The following is a 20,038-nucleotide window of genomic DNA, read 5'->3' on the forward strand; positions in this document are numbered from 1 at the left end:
ACACACACACACACACACACACACACACACACACAGTCTAATTAACTGAAAAGTCAGTTTTTCAGTCCAAATGATTGTTTTGGTTGTTGACACACACTGCAGATTCACCACATACCTCAATAATCATTCCAATATTTCTTTTGGTGGCAGTGCCCACAGTATTATGCCTGGAAAAATTTATCTTGCTCTGCTTGGCTAAAATTAATAAACAGTATCCAAAATCACATTATAAAACTGATTGAGGACTTTGTGTTGATTTTAGTCTAGCATAACTGGAAGACTCAGCTGATTACAGGGCTTGTCTGGTGGCTGTCACCACCACAGCGGAGTCCTCGGGGGAGGATCAGTTGTTTTCAAGCCACAGCTTTCTGTTTTGACTGAGCAAAGGACTCCTTGTGAACCAGGGAAACTGGCTCCTTGTATCCAGTGGAATGAATGACTTCTGTGCCAAACATTCTTGGGCTCAAGGTTAGGGTTTTTACTTGTCAGTTTCTGAGTTCTTTCTTTGCAGAGCAAGATCCTGGACATATATATAATTGAAAGCCCTCAGGATCTGGGGGCAGAAATTAGAAGTTTAAGATCCAAATGCAGCCCTTCTCTGGACCATCTCGTGGCAGGAGTTTGAGGTGCTGTCTTTGGATACGTTAGCAAACCGGGTGGAGCAGCCACCTGGCAACTCGAGAGCTCACTCTTCCTTTCTCGCTCCCTCACGTGTCAGGTCCAGCAGGGTGTTCGCCCTGACCTCACACAGCTGTCCTTGTTTCTTTGTCTCTAGACGGAAGGGCTGACTCCCCAGGAAGGCCTCAGAGCCCACGTATGGCTCTGCAGTGTCCTAGTCTCTCTGTTGTAAGGTTGCCAGTTAAAATACAGGGTGCCTACTTAAATTTGAATATCAGATAAACAAAGAATACTATTTTAGGACGTCTCATGCAGTATTTGATTCACTTCAATTTATCGGTTGTTAACATCCTGCCATATTTACTTCATCTCTGTCTGATGTGTGCTTTTTCTTCAATTGTTTGAATGCAAGTTGCAGGCATTAGAACACTCTGCCCCCAAATCCTTCAGCATGTGTCACCTGAGAATGGAAGCATTTTTGACATAGCCGGTGCAGTGTTTGAGAGCTACTCGGGCATCCCATATTTTTACTAGCTGAATCTGGACTTGCCCCGAGGGTGCGGCATGTAGCAGCTGCTGGAGTGGCCAAGCATGGGCTTTGCAAACCCACAGGCCTGGACTTGGTCAGATTTGACTTGACTTGCTGGCTCTGTGAGCTTGGAAAAGCCAGTGCTATTAGCTCATCTGCAAAATGGGACCTTGCAGGGCCAGTGTAAGGCTTAGAGCCCGTACAGCCCTAGCACAGCACCTGACTCCGGAAGGCTCACAGTCAGTAGCAGCTGGCACGGTGGTAATAATGGCAGTTGTCCTTCTCTGAGCTAAATGGCAGGGGGAAGAAATAAAAATAAAGAAGGAACAGTTTTAGAAATGTTGGCAGCTATGTTTATGAACTTCCCTCTGTCCCCCGCCCCCCCCCCTCCGTGCCACCACCACACACACACAACCATGCAGTCTTCTCTGAGATTTACAGTGGGTTCCTTGACAAATGTCCAGCCATAGAGGGTGGAGGAAAAGAGACACATTAAAGGTCAGGAAAAGCCAACACACCTGAGGGTGAGATTTGAATGGAATAAAAGGTGATGTGAGATTTCAGTGGGCATCGACTCAACTAAGAGTGGGCGGGGTAACAGACGGGCAATGTGGGTGGAGACAGTGAGGACAACCCAGATTGTAACATCTGCTATCAGTGTGACTCTGGCAAGCTGTCAAGGATTGTTTTTTGTTTTTGTTTTTTTGTTAGGATTTTCATTAGCTTTTTTTAGTTAAGGTCTCAAGTCTACTTAATGTTTATTTCTACCCCGAAACTTTCTTAGTCAACTTGGAGGAAGGGGCTCAAGTCAGACTGTTTTAAGAACAGCCAGTTTTATCCTCTCGTCTGGAGAGGATTTTGCCTCCCCCTCCCCTTTTCTGGAAACTCCTCCATTTGTCTTTGGACTTCTGGCTGCCTGAGAGCTGTATACAAACCTGGCAAGGTAAACTCGGGCAGTTAACCATCTGTTCATCCACACTACGGGCTCTTCCAGGGTTTATAATTCTGAAGTGATTTTCTTTAATAAGTGAACAAAACTGCAAGTCCTTTCTCACTCTAGAGTTCTCCATGCACTGTGATGCTTGTCAGGAAATGCCAGCGAGGGATACACAATGCTAAATCAACCATCCTGACAAGAATAGGAAAAGAAATAAAGCCCTCTGTGGGGGATGGGGGCCTTTGGAGCTTTTGTGGGAGAGCTAAGCACAGTGATGAGGCATCAGCCTGCCTTTGTTTCGCAAGAACAGAGGGAAAGCTTAGATGAAGTGGGTTCTTTTTGTATCCACTCTTTCTTTCCCTTAGGGACTATTTTTTTTTTTTTTCATTTTTCTGAAGCTGGAAACGGAGAGACAGACAGACTCCCGCATGCGCCCGACTGGGATCCACCCGGCACGCCCACCAGGGGCGACGCTCTGCCCACCAGGGGGCGATGCTCTGCCCATCCTGGGCGTCGCCATGTTGCGACCAGAGCCACTCTAGCGCCTGAGGCAGAGGCCACAGAGCCATCCCCAGCGCCCAGGCCATCTTTGCTCCAATGGAACCTTGGCTGCGGGAGGGGAAGAGAGAGACAGAAAGGAAAGCGTGGCGGAGGGGTGGAGAAGCAAATGGGCGCTTCTCCTGTGTGCCCTGGCCAGGAATCGAACCCGGGTCCTCCGCACGCTAGGCCGACGCTCTACCGCTGAGCCAACCGGCCAGGGCTCTTTCCCTTAGGGACTATTAATAACACTTTCCAGTATTTGAGTTTCTTTCTTAGATTTTCACTTTAAAAAAAATCTTAAGAGAACGGGTTTTTTTTTTTCCTACTTGTAGAAGTCATTTCAGTTATAAAAAATGCATACAATGCAGAAAAACTTAACGGAGAGAATGGGAGACTCCTCACAATCCCATTCCAAGGAGACACGTGCTATTCGATGTTTAGTGGGGAGGCTTAGAGATTTTGAGCATAACTAAAAGACCGAAATTCTTCTCTACATTTCACTCCCATTTCCATGTTTGTATTCTATCTGCTAGTCTTGTCCACACAGACACATGCTTTACATCGTCTGCGTTTTCCATTTAACATGGATCATAAGCGTGTTTCTTATTTCTTCATAATGTTTATAATTTTGATGGTTGCTTCCTACTCCAACCTGTGAATTACCATAATTTACTATCATTCTTTTCCTGTTCAACATTTTGGTTATTTCCAATTTTATGCTCAAGCCTTGTTGTTTCGACCTAAACTGAATTATATATAGGACTGGAAGAGAGGATAATGACTAAGGTCCTTGTTTTTTGTTTTCCTCTTTTACTGTTTAACATCTGCTGGGCTGTCTGTATTTGAGCAGACTAATTAGAGTGACAAGATCCCTTTTTTAATTCAAACCAGATCCTGGAACTCTTTCATCCCCACCGTGAAGATGGCAGTAATAGAACTCACAGTCGCCTTTGATTCAGCCCCTTCTCCAGTGTGCCAGGGTAACCTTGTCAAACACCTCTTGCTTGTGTTAATTCAAAACATGCAGTGTTAGAAATAGTTAGTGTCCAATAAAAAAAAAATCTGACTTAGGCAAGGAGAGGCTATTTGAAAGGGTTATGGCAAAGGAGGAAGGACAATTGCAGTGGGAGGAGGAGGGCTTACCATGGGGAGAACCTCTGACCTGGTGATCTGTGGGAGCCTCAGGGGCTATTCTTTGACAGGGAGGAGTAAACAGGTCTGGGAAGGAGAGAAACTTAACCAAAGTTTTACTCACAAGCATTTTTCCCCAGCTTTATTGAAGTATGATTGACAAATAAACATTATATGTGTTTGCCTGACCAGTGGTAGCGCAGTGGATAAAGCATCCACCTGGAATGCTGAGGTCGCCAGTTCAAGACCCCAAAGTCACTGGCTCTGAGTGTGGGCTCCTCCTTGTGCGGTCACTGGCTTGAGTAGGTGAATCATCCACACGATCCCAAAAGCTCATCAGTTTGCGTCCAGAGGTTGCTGGTATGAAAAGCCCAAGATCACTGGCTTGAGTAAGGGGCCACTGGCTCGCCCCAGTCAAGGCACATACAAGAAACAATCAGTGTACAGCTAAAGTGAATGTAACTATGAGTTGATGCTTCTTACCCTCCCTCTCCCCTCCTGTCTCTCTCACTCTCTCGAAAAAAAAAATACATAAAAATTAAAATTAAAAAAATTGTTTATATTTAAGATGTACACTATGACATTTCATATGCATATATATTGTAAAATGATTATCACAATCAAGCTAATTAATTGTCCATCACCTCACAGAATTACCTTTTTGTGTGTGGTGTTGTGACACTCTCTTAGCAACTTTCAACAGTCAGTATTATTAACTATAGTCACCACACTGTACATTAATAAACACTTTGTTCCCATTGATTGGTGGAAACGAGCAGTTTATCTGTTCAATTATGAGGCAAAGAATGAGAGTCTAGAGGTATCTGGCCTTGTCTTAGGTAAGAAAGGGGGCCATCTATGCATCTTAGCAATGGCATATGGGAAAGGGTGTTTCTTTGGTAAGCCATTTCCCAAACACAAAAGCAGGGACTCTGAACCACTGCTGTTTTCCAGGAGCATGGGGTTCTGGGAAATTCACCTTTGCTAGGAGCGTGGGTTTGCAGTAAGGCCTGGGGTGAAAGGTTAGCTCCACCCCCTCCTAGTAAACTTTAGGCATTCTACTGGCCTTTTTGAGCTTTAGTCGCCCAAAGTGTAAAATTGGGAAGATAATTTTTACCTTGTAGACCATTAGGGGGATTAGATGAGATAAAGTGACAACATAGTGCTTGACTCTTGATAGTATTCTGCATCTCAGAAACCTTCCATGGCTCCCCATTGTGTGTCAGATAAAACCCAGACTCCTGTGACCTCAACCTACCTGCCTAAGTGAATCTCCTGATTCCCTATAAAACTCACACTCAGTCACACCTAACACTGTTCTGTCTCTGTATCTGTTAGTGTCTCATTTCCCACAACCAATCTTTCTGCGCAAGCAGAGGGCTCCAGGAAGGATGGACGTGGAGCAGGCAGGGAGGAAGGAGGGCTCACTCTGTCCAGCCAGACAGGATAGTTGAATCAACCCTGGTTGTCGATCCGGCACCCACCCCCACGACTGACCTCCTTCTATTTGCTGATTGTTTATTCATTCTTCCTGGCTCACTTTATTTCTTTTTTCTTTTCATTTTTTTTTTTCCTGGCTCACTCTAACACAGCCTTTCTCCATCTCAGTTCATAGAATCCATTATCTGAACACTACCGAGACTATTATACTCCTTGCCGTTTATCACATGCTACTTGATATCGCTGATGATCTTGCATGTGTGTATCAATAGTCCCCTAAATAGAGGGTAGCTTCTGAAATGCAGAAACCATGTCTGTGTTGCTGGGTCTCTCCTACAATGCCCTGCACACACAGGTTTTCCATGATTTACAAGATAGTTCTGTACTTTGCAAGAAAGTCATGTGTACAGCACTGCTTTAAAGAGTTGTCAGCAAAACAGACATAGATTTTTCTTTCTACTCACAAAAGGAACTGGCTGCATTTAGCGCTTGAGGGTGCTGGATTACCGATAAGATACACAAACCGATAGGTGTTAGATCTACGTGTTTCAGTGAATCTAATGAAACTGTCTCTGCATCTGAGTGGGACTAAAATGACCAGTGAATAGCCACTTCCTCTGGGTTCACTTTAAAGGCTCCTTGCATGTGTAGCTATCCCGCTGCTGTTGCAAGGCCTGGCCGTGTGGCTTGACTGGCCATGGCTTTCTTGTGCTCTGCTCTTGATGGCTCCTATTGCCGTGTTTCTCCATGTGTAAGATGCACCGTTTTTTGATAAATTTGGGGTCTAAAAACTGGGTGCATCTTATACAGTTATAGATTTTTTAACTTGCATTTCTCGCATTTTTGCGCTTGTTTTGTGCTCATTGTTGAAGACAGTGATTCATCATCAGACACAGATGAGGACAAGCTAATGGATGGGAGTTTTGACAGTGATGAGGAGTTGTGTGAATTTTATGATGACTGAAGCTTGAGTTCAATAACTTTATGTAATACATTTTTTTCAAATTTCGGGCCCCGAAATTAAGGTGCATCTTATACATGGGAGTGTCTTATATATGGGGAAATATGGTAAGTTCCTATCTCCCACCACCTTCTAAGCAAAGTCAGTGGGAGCTAGTGTGTTTGTGTTCTTGTGTATGTTCCATTGATTGAACAGTTATTTCTTCAGGAACTGCATTGTTCTAGACACTGTGGGGAGGATTAAAGGAAAGAAACGCAATACCTCTCTGTGTAGGTCTGCACGTTCTCTTCCAAGAAGCCAACATGAACCTAATATGCTATCGTCTTGAGTAGCTGTACTTTCCTTTTCATTTTCAGTTGCTCCTATCATGCTTCATGTAGATTACAACATCTTATTTTTTTAGAAGATGTTTCCTGTTTGACCACTTTTTTCCTAAGAAATGCCTATACATATAATGTGTCATGGGGTTGAAAGGATCCACGCAGTTAAGGGAGCTACTGAAGAAACTCACAGAGGAGGGAAAATTACTGCCCTACTTTTTTTCTGGAAGTTTATGGACAAGAAAAAGAAGTCTTTATATCAATGAAATCAGACAAATTTTAAAGTATTTTTGGGTTTTCCAAATCTTCTAGGAGACAAATTATTATTTATTTACATGTTATCGTTCTCATACATAGTTATATTAAATTTAAGGTAGGCTAAATTTATGTTACTGAGCTGTTTCTAGGTGCTTATATGTATACCTTATGGAGGAGGAACTCTGCCTTATAACCTGTAAAACTAAAATGTGTGATATGTTTATACCCACTTTATTAAAGTAGTGTGAGGCAGGGTAGGAGAGTGGAGAGAAGTGCTCTGGGTCCCTGCCCTGGCCCTCAGGTTCACTAGCTGTGTGACTTTCAGGCGGTCTCTTGCCCTTCTGCCCAGGGCCTCTGGGTTACACCTGATCAGCGCAGTTCTAAGGTCCTCTCACTCTCCGCCTCCCTCCCTTGCTCCTCTGCAGATAGCCAAGACTCCTGTTTAGGAAATGAAATAAAAGATCATGAAGCTCTTTTTAAAAAACTGCCTAGCCTGACCAGTGGTGGTGCAGTGAATAGTGAATCGACCTGGGACGCAGAGGACCCAGGTTTGAAACCCCAAGGTTGCCGGCTTGAGCGCGGGCTCATCCGGATTGAGCGTGCGGTCACCAGGTTGAGTGCGGGATCATAGACATGACCCCATGATCGCTGGCTTGACGCCCAAGGTTGCTGGCTCTGCTGGAGGCCCCCACCCCTGTCAAGGCATGTATGGGAAAGCAATCAATGAACAACTGAAGTGCCACAACTATGAGTTGGTGCTTCTCATCTCTCTCTCTTCCTGTCTCTCTCTCTTCCCTTTCTCTCTCTCTAAAAAAAAAAAAAAAAACGACAACTGCCAAAAATAACTGATTAGGCTGCTGGGTGACTAGGGCAGGGAGAGATTGGTGAGTGTGAGGACTGGGAAGAGGAGGGCTTCAGCAAGGACAGAGTCTGAGCTGGGTCTGGGGATCTCATGGTTTATCTTGAAATTTTTCTGTCTTATCAACCTGATTACACATCAGTAAATCAGTTCTGGTAGTAAAGGCCAAGAGAATTTTAATAATGTGCTATTTAGGTAGAAATCTCATGAGTAGATGTTCTAAACTGATCCCAAACCACAAGTGGCCCCCAGCCCACTGACATGGCCAGTTCGTGGACATGCCTTTCCTTCCAGCCCTCCAGATGACCAGCTTTGCTTTGCCAAGCTTAGGTTTTCTATATTTATTTATTCCACAGTCACTTTGTTTTTTCTTACAGAGATTCTTGGGATAGTTTCTATTTAATAATAGAGCCATATCATTAGGATCCCTTGCAACATTGCTTTTATTAAATCGGAGGCCTCGTCTGCTAAAATGTGACATCCTGTTGTGTGCTGTGTCACAGTACTTTTTTTTTTAAGAGAGGATAGAGACAGGAGGGAAGAGAGAAAGAGACAGGAAGGGAGAGAGATGAGAAGCATCTACTCATCCTTGTGGCCTTAGTTGTTCATTGATTGCTTCTCATATGTACCCTGACTAGGGGGCTCCAGCTGAGTGGGTGACCCCTTGTTCAAGCCAGCAACCTTGGGCTTAAGCCAGTGACCATGGGATCATGTCTATGATCCCACACTTAGGTCAGTGAGCCCATACTCAAGCCAGTGAGCCCACACTCAAGCCAGTAACCTCGGAGTTTTGAACCTGGGACCTCAGCATTCTGGGTCAATGCTCTGTCCACTGCGCCACCACAGGTCTAGCTGTGTTACAGTACATTTTAGCCTGTGGTTTCTAGCACATTTTGAAGCCAGTCCCTTTGTTTATTGTCACTGAAATCCTCAGTGCAAGGGGAGTGACAGGTAAGGTCAGGGGATGCTTCTCTTGGGATCTGTTGTTTCACTAGTGGCCTTGCATTGTCTGTTTTGGTAAATCCCATTTTCCTCTTTTCATTTTCTTTTTTACAATTTTTTCAATGTTAATTTTTTTACTCAGTATAAAAATTTACTGTGTAAATTTATACAAAATACAAAATCTCATCAAGGAGAAAATAATAATGACCCAGATTTCCAACACGCAGAGTTAATTACTGTTCACATTTTGGTTTATCTGCAGTCTATGCTTTTATTTTTATTGAGTGCTTCAATACTTTTTACTGAGAAAACATGTAGTTTTTCTCCACTGAGAAGCTGAAAATGGTTAGGACTACTAGATATTAGGTTCTGGGCGTGATATCAATCAGACTTCCACTGCATGCTGGGTGACGGTCCCCAAACCTCAGTGGCTTGTAACAGTGACATTTGTCTCATAGTTCGGTGTGCAGGCTGGCTGCAGTGGAGCTTGGCTGGCTCAGCTGAACGAGGCTGGAGTTCAGGCTTCATGTCTGGTCCACATGTCGCTATTTTAGGGCCTTGGCTGAAAGACCAGCAGCTACCTGGGGCATGTGCTTCCTTTGGCACAGGTGGCTGGTGGAGAATGGCCATAATCTTTAGATCTTAGCTTAAAATTGGGGCATTGCCTCTTCACCCACATTCTGTTGATCAAATCAAGTCACTTGGCCAAGCCTGAGTCAGTAAGGTGAGAAGAATACTCCTCTCATGGGGGTAGGGGTGGCCCGGTGTGTCAGTTTGGGTTTGCTAGGACTGCCCTAACAAATACCACAGACGTGGTGGCTTGAACAACAGTTTACTGGGTCAGAGTTCTGGATGCTAGAAGTCTAAAGTCAAGGTGTCAGCAAGGTTGATTTCTTCTAAGGCCTCTCTATCTTTGGCTCGTGGACAGCTGTCTTCTTCCTGTGTCTTCACATGCTCTTTCCTTTGTGTTTATTGTTCTACTATTTCTCTTCTCATATGGACATTAGTCCGATTGGGTTACAGTCTGACCTCGTTTAACCTGACATTTCACTTTCAAGCCTCCCTGAATATAGTCACATTCTGAGGTTAGGACTTCAATATATGAATTTGGGGGGGACACACTTCAGCTACTGGCACACAGTAAGGGGGAAAACAAAGGAAGGATTACAGACGAAGACTACCCCAGGCACTTACTCCCAAGTGAGGCCCAGCTTCCTCCTCTATAAAACAGGGTAAGCACCTCTTTGTTGAAGATTGAATAAGAAAAGACAATTCAGGACCCTCCTGGTGGAGCTATAGAGAACGGTGTGGTTCTCCCTCAAATGGAAGGACCAAAGCTAGCGTTTTTGGGTGTGTCTCTCTGTTCTTGTTTCCGTGAGTGAACTGGGAATGTGTGGGCCCTCTCAGAATGGCCTAACTTCCTCAGCAGCTGCCCGGTCAATTGGTGGAATCTTTGTAACAAAACCAACAGGACCTTTTGGGTACTTTGCCTAACAAAATTTAAGCTCGTGTTAATTAATTAAAAAGAGAAATTGCTTATGTGTCCAATTCAGCTTTGTTTTCGGTGCATCTCCTATTATTGTCTGTGTTGTAATTATTACTTTTGATACAATTTCCAATGTGTAAAAGTTGTTGTCTCGTAAATGTCTTTTATGAAGCCTTCTCCATTGTAAATAAACTTTGTAGCTGTTGAAAGAAAAACTATGGCCTTTGTAACAACACCATGTTTCCATCCATAAGCTGTGGCTCCAGCATCCTTCTATTACCACAAATATTTCCGTAGACCTTTTCTCTTTTAACAGAACCGTGAGCTTCCTATTGGCAAGGGCATGGCCCAGCTCTCCTGCCTGCAGTTGCATGCTTGTGAAAAATATATATAAGCAAGTCAGGAGGTCAGAATAGGAAGCGTCCTTCTCTCTGACTCTGTGTTCAAAGCTGCCTGACGCTTTGTAAACCCCTTTTGGTCCCCCTCCCCCCCAGGATATTGTGCTGAAGAATGGTTCCGAGACCTTTGACTCCTGGAAGAAGCCCCCGCTGCCCGTGTACATCCAGTTCTATTTCTTCAATGTCACCAATCCAGAGGAAATCCTCAGAGGGGAGAAGCCCCGGGTAGAGGAGGTGGGGCCATATACCTACAGGTGAGTCTGGACTGCTTCCCAGACGTTCTGGAAATACAGAGTGACCCCACCTGGCCTCGTCTTTTCCCACGAGCACTTTCTGGGAGGTGCGTGGGGAGTATAGGCTGTGATTACAGCTGTGTGGCCTGGAGCTGTGTCTCAGCCTGCTATGGTTAGAAATGCAGCTGCTTCCTCCTGAGTTGGCAGTGTGTGGTTATTGAGCCATGAAGAGCTGCTCCTCACCCCCAGCCCTTCCAAGGTCACCTTGTGATTTTCTCTGGTGACTTCTAGAGCCTTCCCCTATTTTCTGCCCCCACTAGTGTTAGACCAGTTCCTGAAACTCGTTGGTCTGCAGAAACATCTCCCGGCCTCTTATTTGTTCCCTTCCCCACCCTGCTGGTTGTAGGAGACAGGCAGTGGCAGTGTGGGTAGGAGCCTTTGGCCGTCAACGCCTCCTCCATATGCTCGGGAATTAGGAGGGTTGCTGCTTTGTTTGTTCAAAGATTAGTAGTAGAGGGAGGCAGTGGGGCTCCTGAGGTCAGAGCATTGTCCCTACTGCAGGATTCCTCCTCCCACTGTGACCAGAGCCCCAAGGTTGCTTTACAGTAATCTTTCCTGTAAAGTTGCTCCTTTCTGAGTTTAAAAAAACAACAACAAAAAAGAGATAGCAGAAGGAAGCAGACAGCAAGAACTGTCTTCTGCAGAATGGTATAGATCCCTCACAATTCTGTTGTAAGCGATTGCTCAACAAGCGGTTTCTGACTGATTCACTTAGTGTGTGAGTCACTAGGATTCTCAAGTGCTGGAATTCAGAGATAAGAATGCAATTGCCTGTTTTGAATCCACCTCTGACACTTACTTGTTCTCTGTGCCTGGGTTGCCTTATCTATAAAGTGGAGATAAAAATAGGACCTCCACCAACGGATTGTTAGAATTAAATGAGGCAACGAGTCAGTATTTATAAAGTGCTTAGTTCATGATCAGTGCTAATTGTTTGCTATTATTATTACTCTTAGTGGATTGTCTTAGTTCATTTAAATCAATATATAGAATTGTAAAGATGAGCTCTGTTGTTAGATAAAAGAATGTTTAAAAGACACTTAGGTCTTACCTGACCAGGCACAGTGGATAGAGCATTGGCCTGGGATGCTGAGGACAGAAACTGGTCACTGGCTTGAGCACAGGCGAATCCTGCTTGAGCACGAGGTTGCTGGCTTGAGTGTGGGGTCACTGGCTTGAGCGTGGGATCATAGACATGACCCCTAGGTCACTGGCTTGAAGCTCAAGGTCAATGGATTGAGCAAGGGGTCACACTGGCTCAGCTGGAGCCCCCCCCAGTCAGGGCACATATGAGAAGCAATCAATGTGCCGCAACTATGAGTTGATGCTTTCATCTCTCTCCCTTCCTGTCTGTCCTGGTCTGTCTCTCTGTCTTTAAAACAAACAAAGCAAACAAACAAACAAAAACCCTCTTAGGTCTTTAGAAAGCATATTTTGGTATGTGTTTTTTATGCCTAAAGAAACTGTGTAGCCCTTGACAGTGGTACAGTGGAGAGAGCGTAATTTGGAGCACCGAGGTTACAGGTTTGATCCAGGGTCACTGGCTCTGTCCCCAGGGCACCAGCTCTACCCCAAGGTTGCCAGCTGGAGCTCCTGTCAGGCCATGTATGAGAGGCAGTCAGTGGGTGCACAATGAGTGGAATTAGTTGAGCTTCTTTCTCTCTCTCTCTCTTCCACTCTCTCAAATCCATGGGGTGGGGGGGGGGGGAGAAAGAAAGAAAAAGAAACGTACAGGGTAGAGCAGGTCTGTCCACTCAGGGACAATAGAAGTTGAACTAGGATCTGAGTGTCCTGTTTGTTTGTTTTTCAGTTTTAACTATTTTTTTAATTTTGATAAAAACCATGATATAAAATGTACCATTTTTAAATATACAGTTCAACAGTGTTAGTTACATTCACATTGTTCTGAAACAGAGCTCTGGAACTTTTCAACTTGCAGATCTGAAATTCTACATCCATTGAATCACTTTCCTTTCCACCTCCCACCCCTAGAGAACTATTGCTATAAATACTTCATATAAGTGCAATCATATAGTATTTGTCTTTTTGCTGTTTTTGTCTTTAACTAAATTCCTTTGGGTGAATTGAGAACTAAAGAAAAACCGTAATACAACCAGGCAGGTAGCTTAGTTTGTCAAGAGTGTTGTCCCAATATGCCAAGATTGTGGGTTCAATTCCTGGTCAAGGCACATACAAGAATCAGCCAATGAATGTATAAATAAGTGGAACAACAAATGGATCTCTCTCTCTTTCTCTCTCTCCCTCTCTCCCTTTCCCTCCCTCTCTTTCTCTCTCTCTTTCCCCCTTCCTCTCTCTCCAAAATCAATTTTAAAAAATTAGAAAAGAGGCCCTGGCCAGTTGGCTCAGTGATAGAGCGTCGGCCTGGCGTGCAGGAGTCCCGGGTTCGATTCCCAGCCAGGGCACACAGGAGAGGCGCCCATCTGCTTCTCCACCCCTCCCCTTCTCCTTCCTCTCTGTCTCTCTCTTCCCCTCCCGCAGCCAAGGCTCCATTGGAGCAAGATTTGCCCTGGCGCTGAGGATGGCTCTGTGGCCTCTGCCTCAGGCACTGGAATGGCTCTGGTTGCAACAGAGCGATGCCCCAAGACGGGCAGAGCGTCGCCCCTGGTGGGCATGCCTGGTGGATCCCGGTCGGGCGCATGCGGGAGTCTGTCTGACTGCCTCCCCATTTCCAACTTCAGAAAAAAAAAAGAAAAGAAAAGAAAAGAAAAAAAAATTAGAAAAGAAAAACCCTAACAGTTTTCCCTCTGGCTCACTTGTGCCTGTGCCTGTGGTCATGATCCTCATCTCCTGAGAAAAAGACATGGGTTCTAATCCTAACTCAAAGAAACCCAGCAGGCTTCCATTAAAACATCTAAGCCAGCCCTGGCCGGTTGGCTCAGTGGTAGAGCGTCGGCCTGGCATGCAGAAGTCCCGGGTTTGATTCCCGGCCAGGGCACACAGGAGAGGCACCCATCTGCTTCTCCACCCCTCCCCCTCTCCTTCCTCTCTGTCTCTCTCTTCCCCTCCCACAGCCAAGGCTCCATTGGAGCAAAGATGGCCCGGGCCCTGGGGATGGCTCCATGGCCTCTGCCTCAGGTGCTAGACTGGCTCTGGTCGCAACAGAGCGATGCCCCAGATGGGCAGAGCATCGACCCCTGGTGGGCGTGCCGGGTGGATCCTGGTCAGGCGCATGCAGGAGTCTGTCTGACTGTCTCCCCGTTTCCAGCTTTGGAAAAATACAAAAAAAAAAAAAAAAAAAGAAAAGAAAGAAAAAATCCATCTAAGCCAACATGTTCACTGTCTTAATGTGCTGTTGTAGATCTGGTCATGGGAATAAAATCCTAGAAGTAAAACGGTGCCCAATTGTTAGCATGCACCTTCCATGTGCCCATTTTAGAGAGACCTACACTTACTGACGAGAAAAGCTGGGAACATCTTACATGGGGTTCCTAACCCAGGAACCATGGACCCCTAAGGGGCCCAGATACAATTTAAGGTGGTCTGGAACTTGGTTGGGAAAAAAATATGTATATACATTTTATTTTCACTAACCACTCACCAAAATTTAGCATTTTCTGTGAGTATAAATGTAGATAGCAAAGTACAGGGTGTTAGCAGTACCCGTGGCTTCACTGCTAATGGAAGCACATATACTGTTGCACTTCGTGACAGCTGTTGCTTGAAATGTTCATGTTCATAGATACTTCATAACTACAGGAATGGTTAGCCCTGCTGCTACATCTTATTTAAAGTGCCAAGAAAGAAGCACACATATTGCTGTATCGCAGATTTAAAGTGATGCCTGTATTTTAATCATTGGTTTCCTTTGTAGTCCTGGGTATTTTGTTTTCTGTATGTAAAAAACATTGATCTGAGCAAGGGTCCATCAGCTTTACCTCACATACGGGCCCGTGGCACAGGGAAGGTGAAGAACCCCCCAGAGCAGATCCGGGAGGCTGGAAGGAAGATTGGTCACTTGACTTTCATCTTTGCCTATCGGAATTTTCCTGCCTCTGGTTTTTCTCCCTGCGCTGGTCTCTCTTCCATCCCACTGCCAGAGTGATTTTCCAAAGGACACATCTGACATTTCCTTCCCTTCCCTGCTCAGGATTCTACTGATTGTCCCTGTGTGATGTCCCAGGCCTGAGCGATCTGACTCCTTCTGTATAGCTAACCATTTTATTTTATTTTATTTTATTTTATTTTATTTTATTTTATTTTATTTTTTGGCACATATAACCTAGAATTTTATGCTCTAATGAGAGCTATTCAACAGAAGTTTAACATGCACCACATATGTAATTTAACATTTTCTAGTAGCCACACTTAAAAAAGTAAAAAGAGGAGAAATTAATTTTAATATTTTATTTACCCCAATACCATCCAAAATAGTATCATTTCAACATGTAATCAATATTCAGAATTATTAATACACTTTACATGCTTTTTTTCATACTAAGTCTTTGGAATCCTCTGTGTATTTTATGTTTATAGCATACTTAATTTTGGACTAGCCACAGTCAAGTGTGTAACAGCCGCGTGTAACTAATGGCTACCATATTGGACACCACAGTTCAAACTGTACTCCACTTATTTGTAAGTCCCCATACTACCACTCTAATGTGCAGTCTGTTCTTTCTGTCAAGAATGAACTCGTGCCCTGGCCTGGTAGCTCAGCTGGTTGGAACGTCATCCTGATACACCAAGGTTGTGGGTTTGATTTCTGGTCAGGGCACATACAAGAATCAACCATGAATGCATAAATAAGTGGAACAACAAATCAACATTTTTCTCTCTCTTTCTCTCTTTTTTTTTTTTTTAAATTTATTTATTAAATTTAATGCAGTGACATTGATAAATCAGGGTACATATGTTGAGATAAAACATCTCTAGATTATTTTGACATTTGATTGTGCTGTATACCCCTCCCCCAAAGTTAAATTGTCTTCTGTCACCTTCTATCTGGTCTTTCTCTCTTTCTTGCTCTTTCTCTCTCCTTCTCTTCCCCTCCCAAATCAATAAAAGATTCTCTTTTAAAAAAAGAATGAACTCATCACTGCCACCTCTCTTTGCTCAAATGCTGCTTCCTCCTGACTTTCCCTGACTTTGCATGCACTCTCCCCTGGTGTGTGTCTGTTATGACACTGTCTAGACGCATTTTAGCCATTACTTTGTGTATCTGTCTTTCTTTCCAATGTACTGGAGGCTCCGTGAGGGGCAGGAGCCAAGTCCTTTCATCTCTGAACATCCAGTGTTTAGTGACTATCTGTGGAATACTGGATGGAGCATCCTCAGCCATGGTTTATGTACATCCATAGAACACACAGGAGGGGAAATTGTTTACATCCGTAGGACACAGATAGTTGAGCTGGAACCACAGGGGCCAAGGGTAGGTTCAGGAAAGGGGCAGTAGCATTCGGAAAATGAATGACTTCCTTCAGGAACGGACACTCACATGTTCAGTGCAAACTACCGAGTATTCATACAGGCGTTGAGTGGGTTGTGAGATCTGGGATTTGTAGGAAAATGTGTCTTTTTAGGGAGACTTACCACCCCTCTGGCAAGCCTTTTGCTATCATTCAGTAAGTCTGACTTAATTATGCTATTGTTTAGCTAGAGAACATACAAAATATTCCAGTAGCTCCTGCCCCAGTGTTTGATAGTTCCATGGCTTTGCTCCCAGTGAGTCGGCTGACTCTGTCCATTGTGTGCGGAGAGTCCGGGGGTGCACAGGAAGGGAGGGCATGCTGGCCCGTGGCTGGGTGATGAGGATCAGCCTTGGGTGGGAGTCTCGGAGATGAGGGAAAGGGCACGTGGGCTGTGGAAAGCCTGATAAATTTGACACACAATTTACAGTGGCATGTTTTCCAAAAACTTTCACATATGGATGAGTTCAGAATAGTAATGTTTTCGCAGAAAGATGTTGGCACCTGCACATATAGATAAAAACCAGTCAATCTGGTTTAAGCAGTGTAGCATGTAGTATTTTTTTTAATTAAAGTATAGTTGGCATACAATATTAATTAGTTTCAGTGTACAACATAGTGATTTGACATTTATATACCTTACAATGTTATCACCACACTAAGTCTAGGTACCACCTCTCACCGTACAAAGTTATTATAATGTTGACTATGTTCCCTATGTTGTGTATGGCATTCTCGTGACTTCTGTTATAACTGGAACCTTGTACATCTTGTTCCCTTTACCTTTTTCACCCATCCCTATCTCACCCCATTGGCAACCATCAATTTGTTCTCTGTTTCTATGAGTCTCTTTTTGTTTTGTTTGTTTGTTTGTTTTTCTTTTTTAGATTCCACATACAAGTAAAAACATATGGCATTTGTCTTTCTGTGTCTGACTTATTTCACTGAGCATGATAGGTTCATCCATGTTGTCGCAAATGGCAATATTATATTCTTTTTGTGGCTGGTAGTATTCCACTGTATATATGTATCACATCATCTTTACCCAGTCATCTATCAGTGAACAGTTAAGTTGTTTCCATATTTTGGCTATTATAAATAATGCTGCAGTGAACATAAGGGTGTGCCTATCTTTTCAAATTAGTGTTTGTTTTCTTCAGATATATACCCAAACGTGGAACGGTGGGTCTAGGGAAAGCTGTGGATTGAGAAGCCCTGGAATAGGCTGCTGACACGAAGCTAATTTGCTTAATGTTCCTGTTGGTGACATATTTGCTAAAAATGGGTATCTCACCTAAGTGGCTTCTGCAGCCTTTTTGAGATTTATTTTTTATTTTGCCTGGTTTCTTCTCCTATTTTGCCTACTCTTTAACATTTCAAGAATTTTTAAAAAAATTAATTTGTCTGCCCTGGCCGGATAGCTCAGCTGGTTAAGCATTCTCCTGAAGCGCAGAGGTTGCTGGTTTGACCCCTGAGCATTAAAACTCCTATGCCCTTCAAAATTTTAATATTCAGGTTTATTTTATTGTAGCTCTCCTTTTTTTACATTTAATTTGCTAATGATCTAATTGTCTCCTTGCAGTTTAGCAAAGGTAAGAACTTTGTTTAAACTTTCAAATTCTGTCCCCATTGGCCCTTTGATCCATTACACATCTCTGAGCCAAGCCGAATAAGGTCTTTTACTATCAAAGAGATGACAGAAATATTAGAAATTCCATGGTTATTGTTTCCATTATTATAATATTTTCTGTACCTGACTCACTCTTTGATATCATTTATTTCTTAAAGTAGAGTGTCGTTATTTTTTTTTCCATTGATTAGAGGGGCGGGGTGGGAGGGGGGGAAAGCGGGAGCGGGGGAGAAGCACCAATTGGTCGTTTCACTTCGTTGTTCCATTTAGTTGTGCACTCATTGGTTGCTTCTCCTATGTGCCCTGACTGAGGGTCAAACCTGTGACCTTGATACACTTGGGAAGATGCTCTATCCGCTAGGCAACCCAACCAGGGACAAAACAGAGTGTCTTTAGGTAAGTTTTTAAAAAAATATTTGAACTGCTCAAAAGTAAGAAAAATAGAAAAAGACGCCCCTCACCTTCTTGTCCTGTACAAAGGTAGTTGTGAGTTCCAAATAGACATGGTAGCCCTGAGTGACTTGCATTAGGCAGGTGGGTCAGGGTAACACTTCCAGGATGGGGGACCATTTCCATCTTCAGGAACAAAAATGTTTCTTGCATATCCCCAACAAGTGTGTCTTCCCGCCCGCCCTGTGCTTTTTCTCAATACCCTGCTTTGGGCTCCTGGTACCGAGTCTCTCACTTAGTTGACAAGGCAGTAGTAATGGAATGTTAAGTCCAGGTGCAGCTTGGCTCCCTCCCTTTCTTCCTGGTTGGGTCATCCATCCTGTGACTTCACTTTTCAATCCATGTGTCTATTCAGTCCAGCCATGCCCTGAGCTGCAGGCTGTTCTTTCTAAACCACCTCTGCAGTGTGTTGTACTCTGCCATGACTGGTTTCTGCACTCCTCCACTTCTTTTGTTTGTGTGTGTGTGTGTGTGTGTGTGAGAGAGAGAGAGAGAGAGAGAGAGAGAGAGAGAGACAGACAGGAAGGGACAGAGATGAAAAGCGTCAATTCTTCATTGCAGCACCTTAGTTGTTCATTGACTACTTTCTCATATGTGCCTTGACCAGGGGGCTATAGCAGAGCAAGTGACCCCTTGCTCAAGCCAGCGACCTTTGAGCTCAAGCTGGTGAGCCTTGCTCAAACCAGATGAGCCCGCGCTCAAGCTGGAGACCTTGAGGTTTTGATCCTGAGTCCTCTGTGTCCCAGTTCAACGCTCTATCCACTGCGCCACCTCCTGGCCAGGCTCCCTCCTCCACTTCTGAAACACGTCTGGTGCTTTTGAGCTGTGCTGCCTACGCTGGAAGCCCCTCCAACCTCCCAATCCGGGGAAATTACTCCTTCCAGAACCAGCCCAGATGTGTTCCTGCCAGCACCCAGATCACTGGAGCACTTTCCAGGTGTGAAGTAGCCATTAGATGGAAGTCTCCATGCTATATTATGGATTCTTTGAAATCAGGAACCAGGTCTTAACAGGTCTCCATCACAGGAGCTGAGCACAAGCCCCTGACGCTTCCTAAGCTCTTAGTATGTGCTAAGAAGGTAGCGTTCTAACTCAGTGGTCCCCAACCCCCAGGCCACAGATGCTACTGGTCCATGGGCCATTTGGTACCAGTCTGCAGAGAAAGAATAAATAACTTACATTATTTCCATTTTATTTATATTTAAGTCTGAACAATGTTTTATTTTTTAAAAAAGACCAGATTCCCTCTGTTACATCCGTCTAAGACTCACTCTTGACGCTTGTCTTGGTCACGTGATACATTTATCCGTCCCACCCTAAAGGTCAGTCTGTGAAAATATTTTCTGACATTAAACCAGTCCGTGGCCCAAAAAAGGTTGGGGACCACTGTTCTAACTGGATGACAAGCTTATGCAAATTTAATTCTCACAACAACCCTACAGGGAAGGTATGTTATTATCACCATTTTACATATGAGGAAACTGAGGCACAGAAGCAACAAGTAACTTCTCCTTAGTTATAGAGCTAGTAACAGATGAAGCCAGAATTGAATGCAAAGCCTGCCAGTCACATCTGAACCTACACTCCGCCTGACATGCTCAATCTCTTCGCTTAGTGGCCTCAGCAAAGAGAATCAGATGAATGAGGAACTAAAATGACTGAGGGATAAGGATTATATGAAAGCATTGTCAGGCTCTGGCCGGGTGGCTCAGTGGTAGAGCTTCGGCCTGGCGTGCAGGAGTCCCGGGTTTGATTCCCAGCCAGGGCACACAGGAGAAGTGCCCATCTGCTTCTCCACTCCTCCCCCTCTCCTTCCTCTC

At 44.3% G+C, this 20,038-nt stretch overlaps 1 protein-coding gene across 2 annotated transcripts in view; it reads left to right on the top strand.

Moving 5' to 3' along the window:
- The window catches only part of SCARB2 (scavenger receptor class B member 2), a 66,592-nt gene that overhangs the window by 11,138 nt on the left and 35,416 nt on the right, over positions 1-20,038 (top strand). For both annotated transcript variants that reach the window (XM_066279177.1, XM_066279178.1), the window contains exon 2: positions 10,516-10,673. In XM_066279177.1, the coding sequence (XP_066135274.1) occupies positions 10,516-10,673 (158 nt within the window). The remainder of the gene's footprint in view (positions 1-10,515; positions 10,674-20,038) is intronic.

The sequence above is a fragment of the Saccopteryx bilineata genome, chromosome 5 (assembly GCF_036850765.1).
Source record: "Saccopteryx bilineata isolate mSacBil1 chromosome 5, mSacBil1_pri_phased_curated, whole genome shotgun sequence".
Lineage (NCBI taxonomy): Eukaryota > Metazoa > Chordata > Mammalia > Chiroptera > Emballonuridae > Saccopteryx > Saccopteryx bilineata.